The 8,716-nt window shown below is 55.2% G+C and overlaps 1 protein-coding gene across 1 annotated transcript in view; it reads left to right on the top strand.

The window, feature by feature from the left end:
• The window catches only part of SLC22A13 (solute carrier family 22 member 13), an 11,965-nt gene extending 4,042 nt beyond the window's left edge, over positions 1–7,923 (top strand). The window contains exons 2-10 of the mRNA XM_017508396.2: positions 3,902–4,005; positions 4,258–4,412; positions 4,640–4,808; positions 5,019–5,139; positions 5,222–5,316; positions 5,537–5,751; positions 5,940–6,048; positions 6,562–6,777; positions 7,023–7,923. Of these exons, the coding sequence (XP_017363885.1) occupies positions 3,902–4,005; positions 4,258–4,412; positions 4,640–4,808; positions 5,019–5,139; positions 5,222–5,316; positions 5,537–5,751; positions 5,940–6,048; positions 6,562–6,777; positions 7,023–7,116 (1,278 nt within the window). The 3' untranslated portion in view covers positions 7,117–7,923. The remainder of the gene's footprint in view (positions 1–3,901; positions 4,006–4,257; positions 4,413–4,639; positions 4,809–5,018; positions 5,140–5,221; positions 5,317–5,536; positions 5,752–5,939; positions 6,049–6,561; positions 6,778–7,022) is intronic.
• The last annotated feature ends 793 nt before the right edge of the window (positions 7,924–8,716 follow it).

Genomic DNA, 8,716 nt, shown 5'->3' with positions numbered 1-8,716 from the left:
AGAGACGGGGTTTCACCATGTTGACCAGGATGGTCTCGATCTCTTGACCTCGTGATCCACCCGCCTCGGCCTCCCACAGTGCTGGGATTACAGGCTTGAGCCACCGCGCCCGGCGGTGTGAGTTCTTCTATCTCTGGTTTTCACCTGTGAGGATGGGCTTTGCCCACTGACTCAGAGGACCCTCTCTGAGCTGACATCCCAAGCTTCCTTATTGTAAATGGCAACTTCATATTTAAACTTAAATGCAAACAATACTAAATTGTAAAGAAAAAAGTGTATTTCCTTATAGGCTATGTGCTCTTGAAGGTCAGAATATGTTTCTACTTTTCAACCTACATTTCTGGGTGTCCATCCCTGATAAAAGAAAAAAAAATGGGCTGGGTGCAGTGGTTCGTGCCTGTAATCCCAACACTTTGGGAGGCTGAAGCAAGAGGATCACTGGAGCCCAGGAGTTTGAGACCAGCCTGGGCAATATAGCGAGACCTCATCGCTACAAAAAATAAAGCAATCAGCTGAACATGGTGGCACATGCCTACAGCCCCAGCGACTCCAGAGGCTGAAGTGGGACAATTGTTTGAGCTAGGGGTGAGCTGCATTCATGTCACGGCACTCCAGCCTGGGGAGACCCTTTCTCAAAAGAAAAAAGAAAAAAGTGACTCCCCTGTCTACATGGACCTCCGAATGGGAGGTGGGAAGACCATCAGTGAATAGTAACAATCATGTGATCTATCCTGGGACCAAAGAAGTAGGCATAGAAGGGAAGGGGAAGTGGAGAGAACAGCCATTTCTGGGGTCTGGAGGCGTGAAAATGCCTAGCATATTTAGGAATGCTGACACAGCAAAAGAGGCTGGGAGCTAGGCAACAGCTAGCTCTTCAAGGGCCTTAGGCATGGTGCTAAGGAATTTGGGCTTTCTGCTAGAGACCAAAGGGAGCTATTGAAGGTTTTGGAACAGGGGAGGGATACAGGATGGGGTGTGCTCCAAGAAATGATAGACCACCATGGCAAGCTGCAGACAGAACCCTCCAGGGTGGGGAGGATGACTGGCATCTCAAGTTGGTGCCTCTTCATCTCCAACACCTGCAACAGGACAACACCGTGAGCGCCTGGGCACACCTCAGCAGCTCCCCAGGCCGCAGTCTCTGCTGCTGCACTGTTGCTCTTCACTCGGGGTGGCTGGCAAAATAGTAAAGATATTAACTTTTAGGAAAAGTTGGAGATGAGTCTCAAACCTTTTGGAAGGCCGAAAGGTTTTATTGGGGCATGCCGAAGGCGGCCAGCCCGTCCACCAAGTTAGGAGGAAAATGGGGACGAGGTTTTCCCAATTCAGTCTGTCCATCCCACAGCCCTTTGTCTCCACTCTAACCATGGCTCTCTCTGGGGAAGATAAAAGGGCAATTACCTGTTGATAGCATTTACTCTCGGCCGGGAGCCTAAAGCTTTATCCTTCATATAACCTCTCTTAACCATTTTAATTATCCACAAGTGTGTTAAGTTAGAACCTCTGTTGTAAAGTCTTAAGGGAATAAATGTGTGGACAGACAGAGGGTCTGGGTTGATTGGTTGCATTTCGCCCTCTGACAGTAGCCAACAGCCATCCCTAGCCCACTTGAAACATTGATGGTGTGAGAGTGCATTCGTGCATCCGATGTTGAGTCAGGGTCAGCAGGTCAGACTTCTGCAGGTGGTGAGACCAAACCCACGTCTTAGGTGGTGACCCCGGCGTGATTGAGGGCACACTGCACAAAGGGAATGATAAGCCATCACAGCGTTAGAATGAGGATTTAATGTCATAAGGGGTGTATAAACTGAAGACAGGTAGTGAATGCTGGCTATTGACCAGGGGTGCCAGCTTAGAATACTCGCTGGCTTGGCACTCATGCCTGCAGAGCACTTCACCCCCTTGTGTCTGAGCTGTCTGCCACCAGCTGAGAGCTTTGTGAGCGCAGAAGCCACCTAGATAGCAGGTGTTGAGAGCATCCTGTGACACAGGCACTGGGCTGACCATGTTACAGGTGTTAGTTCCTTTCATCCTCTCTGCTGATACTATGTAGTATATTTAACTCACATTTTGTAATTGGGAAACCAAGACATAGACAAGTGGGCTGACAGGCTCGAGGTCACACAAAGCCACTCAATTCCGACCCCTGAGCCTGGCAACAGCAGGCCTTGATCATTCGTATTTTAAATGCCGCCTTACTACAAAGGCAATCTGTGGCTGCTAGACAAGAACCAAAAGGGTAGAACTGGCTGGAGCCCCAATTTCAAGTCCTCTGTCCTTCACCACTTCATTCCCAGGGGCAGTCAGTTCATCACTTGATGCCGGTTGAAAGTTCTTGAACATTAACAGCTGTTACTGACAGCAGAAGTATGAGCACAGTGGTAACTCCTGGACTGGTTCATTTCCTGCTAAAAGTTATTTAACTGATGGTGATTGGTTAGTTAGCTAGCTGTAGGCACTAGTTTATTCCTTCATTTATCCATTCATTCAGCAGATATCCTCTTAGCCTTCACTCAGATTCATTCCCTGTCTAGGGCAAGAGAGATGTCTCAACGCCACCAGGTGCCATCCAGCTGTGGGCCCTAGGGTTAGCTGCTTAACCTTTCCTTTCTCAGGAAGATGACACTAAGTGAAGGATTATTATTAGAATCCTGTGAGTTAATGCATGTAAAGTGTTTAGCAAGCACCCAGCACAGGGTGAGCGCGAAGCGGTTGCTGCTGGGAAGCCGGAGGAGAGCACGCGTGACGGTTCCCCAACAAACACTTGTGTGTGGAGCTGAGCTGTGCGCGAGGGGCCTGAGGGGCTCCCCGAGGGGCCCACAACCCAGCGGGATGGGGGTCAGTCCAGTGAGTCTGGTGCACGTACAGCGGACGTGTACGGAGGGGTGTAGACCCAGTTATCTTCTCTTGGTTTCTCAGGCTGTGGGATTCTCTCTATAGGTCTTGGGTGGATTAGCATCCTCTGGGTCTCTCTCCATCTCACACCTGCATGTTCTCTCACTCTCTCCTTCCCTCCCTCTGTGTGTGTGTGTGTGTGTGTGTGTGTGTTCCTCTGTCCTAATTGCCTTCCTCAAGGCATGTGTGAGGGCTCCTTAGGGTTCTGATTGCCTGCGAATGGTGGGCACCTCAGGGGGATTTTGCAATCAGGCAGGAAAACACGGAGAGGCCCAAGTGTGTCCTGGGGTGCCCTGGCTATGGGGAAGCGGCTCCATTTGTTAGGAAGCAGCCATTAATGGTCTGTCGCAGGTTCCCACAATTTGCATCTTTAGTGTGTCCATAATTTCACATGGCATCTCCAGGCCGAAAGAAATGCCTAACGGTTCCATGCATTAAGTCGTTACGTTCAATCAGCATGCACTTACTTCCTAACGACTTAGTAGATATTTTTTGGAATAAATGCATAAGTTGACAGAAAAAAATATTTTAATTTTACTCTTAAATATAATTACTTACTAATAGGATGAATGCACCTACCGGGCATTGTACAACTCTCGGTCCTTAACACTGCCGCCCTCACTTTCTCTTCCACTTCGATTTTCATGCGGCATTTGCTTTTTTTTTTCTTTTTATAGCAACTACCAAAAACGGTTTGCTATAGATCTGATGTCAGATTCACATAGATATGATGTCACTGGAAGGAAAGTAGCATGGTCGCACATTGAAAGCGTGAAGTATCCTGAGCTAGTAGTTTGTGTCATGTCAGAGAGATGTCAACTTGTATTTCCCTTTGGAGCCGGAAATGCCCTGCCACGCTGGTGAGTTCCCTGCAGTGCCCTGGAGCGCCTGGGCACGCAGTTCGGCAGCCAGGAGCTCCTGCCCTGAAGGGTTTGCAGTGGGCCGGGTGGTGAAGAGCTTGCCCTCGTGCGGCCCCTGGCCTCACATCTGCCTCTGTCCCCCTCAGTTCGACCTGGTTTGTGGTCGGAAGCACCTGAAGGACACCTCGCAGTCAGTGTTCATGGCCGGGCTCCTTGCTGGCAGCCTCATGTTTGGGCCCCTCTGTGACCGGTAAGAACCCCCTGCCCGCTCCAGCCTAGCACGCTTGTCAGCTCCGGCATGGGCCCCAGGCCCCCTTGTGCCCCTCACACTGGCCTTTAGGGCAAAGCCTTTGTCCCCCGACCCTCACATGGGGCTCTGGGAAAGGCCATGTCTCCTCCCTCACTCAGACAGAGACCCCGGGAGAGGGCTGGCCCCCGTGTGGCCTTCCCCTCAGATGCCTCCTGCGAGGGACCCTCCCTCAGATCTGCCTTGTTTTCTCAGGATCGGCCGCAAGGCCACCATCCTGGTGCAGCTGCTGCTCTTCTCTGCCGTCGGACTGGCCACCGCCTTTGTGCCCAGCTTTGAGCTCTACATAGCCCTGCGCTTTGCTGTGGCTACCGCTGTCGCCGGGTTCAGCTTCAGCAGTGTCACCCTGCGTGAGTGTCTGGGCCTCGGCGGTCAGCCACAGGGCGAGGCTCAGGGCCGGGGAGGGCCACGGTCCCAAACTGCCTGTGGAGGTCTTGTCAGGTACCCCACGCCTGAAACGGTCACACCGGCGCTTCCTGCGTTGGCCCCGAAGCCCGGCCCGGACCAGGTGGCACCTGGGAGGAACGGGGAATGAATGGCAGGGACTAGCCCCGCCTCAACCTCCCTGTTTCCGCAGTGACAGAGTGGGTGGGGCCCTCGTGGAAGACGAAGGCCGTGGTCCTGTCCCAGTGCAGCTTCTCCCTTGGGCAGATAGCTCTCGCTGGACTCGCCTACTGTTTCCGCAGCTGGAGACTCTTCCAGATGGCCGGCACCGCGCCTGGCTTACTGCTCTTCTTCTACTTCTGGTGAGGAAAAGACGTGCCAGGAGCAGCCCCCGGGTTAGCTGTGCTACGGGGGGGTTGGAGTGCAGCACCCACGTTCCTGGGACAGTCATGGCTAGCCTGGGAGAGAGAGAGAGCCTGTCATGGCTGGGTGTGGGTTCAGTTTGCATTGGAACAAGCCAGAAAGCTCCCTAGAACTCCAGGCCCCAAGTCATAGCTGTTCCTGACCCACAGGGTTCTGCCAGAGTCTGCACGGTGGCTCCTGACCCAGGGGAGGATGGATGAGGCGAAACAGCTGATCCAGAAGGCAGCCTCGGTCAACAGGCGGGAACTCTCCCCAGAGCTCCTGAGCCAGGTACTCCCGCAGGCCCAGGCAGGCGGGCATCAGACCCACACGGACCTTCCTGCCTGGCTCTCACTCTGCTTCTTCGCCCCAGCTGGTCCCAGAGAGGACAGGCCCCTCAGGAAATGCCCTGGATCTGTTCAGACACCCCCAGCTCCGGAAGATGACCCTGATTCTCTTCTGTGTCTGGTGAGTGCCCAGGGCCCGGGTCCCTGCCCGAGGACACAGCCACAGGACTGCAGTCTCCCTGGTCTGTGTCAGCAGAGGGGTGGCCTGTGGCTGTCTGGCGGGGAGGGTCTCTCCCTGGCTGTGCCAGTGTCCCGTGCTGTGACTGCTGACCAAGGCAGGCTCTCCCTGTGGGTGGTGTCTTGTCACCCAACAGAGACAGGAATGCTTCATCACCTTGTAGGTTTGCGGACAGTGTGGGGTACTTCGGGCTGAGCCTCCAAGTAGGGGACTTCGGCCTAGACATCTACCTGACGCAGCTCATCTTTGGAGCTGTTGAGGTGCCTGCTCGCTCTTCCAGCATCTTCATGATGGAAAGGTTTGGCCGCAAGTGGAGCCAGCTGGGGAACTTGGTCTTGGGTGGCCTTATGTGTATCATCATCATCTTCATCCCAGCAGGTACCAGGGCTGGCTGTCCCCACCCCCATGCCCCCTCACCCACCAGCTGCCAGGGCTAGACCAGTGGCCATTGTTCTGCTTCCAGGAGTGAAGGCTTCCCTGGGGTCTGGGTACAGATGGGGTGGGGAGTTTCAGTGGACGGGGCTGGGGGCAGGGCCCAGGTGACGAGGCTGTCTGCCCTCTGCCAGATCTGCCCGTGGTGGTCACCATGCTGGCTGTGGTGGGGAAGATGGCCACATCGGCCGCCTTTACCATCTCCTACGTGTACTCTGCCGAGCTCTTCCCCACTGTCCTCCGGTAAGAACTGCGGCGTGACTCCTGCTCCTCTGCTACTGTGACGCTGATTTGGCCGTCCCTTCTCGGCCCTCACCCTGTGCCACAACTTGGTAGGGCTGGCTCTGGGGCAGCAGTGCTGGGCGGGGTCCAGGGCACCTGGAAATCTAGCCCAAGCCCTCAAGTTGTCCCCAGGATGGTGGAGGACAGACGTGCAAGTAGGCCATGCCCTGGCGGCTGGGATGTGAATGTGGGACACAGCTAAGAATGCATGGCCCCAGAGAAGGAACACTCGGGGTGGGAGGGTGGTCAGCACGTGCAGCCTCCGACTTGAGACTAGACAGGCCAGCAGGGCTGTAGCAGGCAGGGAACAGGGGTGCAGTTGGGAGCAGACAGCAGGAGCACTGGACAGGCTGGGTGAGGCTGGAGACCCTGCCGACCTTTGGGGTCTAGGCTCTTCCAAGGAAATAGACTGGGGTGAAGCTGAGGCCCAGAGTTGGGCCCAGGTCTACTCAGCTTGCCCTGGCCTTCCCCCAGGCAGACAGGCATGGGGCTGGTAGGCACCTTCTCCCGGCTTGGGGGCATCATCACACCACTAGTGATCCTGCTGGGAGAGTGCTACGCTGCCCTCCCCATGCTCATCTACGGCAGCCTCCCCATCGTGGCCGGCCTGCTCTGCGCCCTGCTGCCAGAGACGCGTGGCCAGGACCTGAAAGACACCATCCAGGACCTGGAGCCAGAGCCCCGCCCACGGTGAGCTGCTTGCTTGCTCTGAAACCATGACCTGGGTCCCACATTGGCCACACACTCTGCATGCCCAGGCCTCCACCTCATCCCTAGTCCACTGTTGCCTAGAGGCGAATATGGGGTCCTCCAGAACCACAGACGTCTGGCTGGCTTTGGTTCAGATTCCCCTTACTCTGAGGAAGGGGGTGGTGAGGGACACTGTCATGGGGCCAATTCCTGGGTCGCCAGTGACAGCCTTCTGCCCCCTCTAGGTCCCCTAGATCAGCGCCCTCAGAGAAGGAAATGGAAGCCACAGGAAGAACTTCCAGCCCGGGAGTGGCCTTTGTGAGCAGCACGTACTTCTGATTGAGGTCTCTAAGAGCTGGACCATCAGCAGCAGGGAGCTACCTAAACACCCCCTTGGATATGGCCAGGACCCATGGGGACACAGTGCAAGACCAGCCTTGCTATGGAGGCAGTATACCACAACCCGGCCCATGACTGTCACCTGCCACTGAGCCCAGTCCCAGAAGTACCTGGGACAGGACCTCCTGGCCTCCTTCCCCTTTCTCCTCTCCAGAGCCCTGCCCCCGATACCTTGTCTGGGAAGGATCTTGGGTTTTACTTGTCCTCCAACAGTCTTCACGGGGTATGGCTGTCTTGATCTCCTCAATCTGGTGTCCCCTGCCCTCAAAACACAGTAAAGCTCAGAACAGAACACAAGATAAGGCCTTTTCAAGTTGTGGGAACAGGAGGGGAGAGAAAACAAATGTGAAGCTGTGGACTGTACCCAGGCAGGTGGATGAAAAGGCTGTGGATGGAGGGAAGGTTGTGGCTCCTTCTGCAGATGGACCAGATCCTTCTGGCTAAGGTATGGCCCCATAGGTCGCTGGCTCCTGGAGAGAGAAGATTCAGTTCAGCCGAAATTGAAACTTCCACCTTGCCCAACGCCCGCCCTACAGTCAGCTCATGCCTAACCTATGAGTGGCTCGGGACCAGGGTGGGGAGGGAGAGGAGGTTTGTTCTTCTCCCCTTCTCCCTTGCCTCCTTCTGCTCGTGCTCAGCTGCTTCTGGGCCTTCCAGGGTCCACACAGGGTAAGGGAAAGGCCAGAGGTCCTTTCACCCAGCTGCTGCCGGCCACAGCTCTTTGGGGCACACATTGGCTAATGCCAGCTGGTGCACTTTGCCAGGCTTCTGAAAGCTGCCTTTCCAGGGGGCATCTTCATGGGCTTCTCAGAGATCCTCCCAGGCCTTGGTGCTGTTCCTCGGAATGAGCAGTATGCTCCCAATGCACTCCTCCAGCCCCAGCCAGCATTGCTCCCACAGCCTCTCTTACAGCTGTTAGCCCCTGACCTTAGAAGATGGCCTTGGCCGGGCGTGGTGGCTCACACCTGTAATCCCAGCACTTTGGGAGGCTGAAGTGGACAGATCACCTGAGGTCAGGAGTTTGAGACCAGCCTGGCCAGCAAAATGAAACCCCGTCTCTACAAAAAGTACAAAAATTAGCCCCATGTGGTGATGAATGCGTGTAATCTCAGCTACTCAGGAGGCTGAGGCAGAGAATTGCTTGAACCTCAGAGGTGGAGGTTGTAGTGAGCCAAGATCATGCCACTGCACTCCAGCCTGGGTGACAGAACGAGACTCTGTCTCAAAAAAAAAAAAAAAGATGGCCATCTTGGACAGGTGCCCATCAAGAGACCTCAAGCCACGCTGCCTTCCTCAGCACCTCCTTGGCCCGCAAGAACACCATACATCATTGTTTCACCAAATGGCAGAAAAAGAGCTTGCCTGGCCACCCCTGCCCCTGCCTTGCCCCCAGCTAACCTCCCACCGGGGGAAGGTTCCAGTCTGTCTTCTCACAGCTCCCCAGCCCCCCATGCTTGCTCACCTTCTCCTACATGGCTGGGTCAGGACTGGGGGTAGGTGCTGGACCAGTTTCCCGTACACCCAGCATGGAAGCACCCAG

Source organism: Cebus imitator, unplaced genomic scaffold (assembly GCF_001604975.1).
Source record: "Cebus imitator isolate Cc_AM_T3 unplaced genomic scaffold, Cebus_imitator-1.0 Scaffold391, whole genome shotgun sequence".
Lineage (NCBI taxonomy): Eukaryota > Metazoa > Chordata > Mammalia > Primates > Cebidae > Cebus > Cebus imitator.
This window is presented reverse-complemented; position numbering and strand designations above follow the sequence as displayed.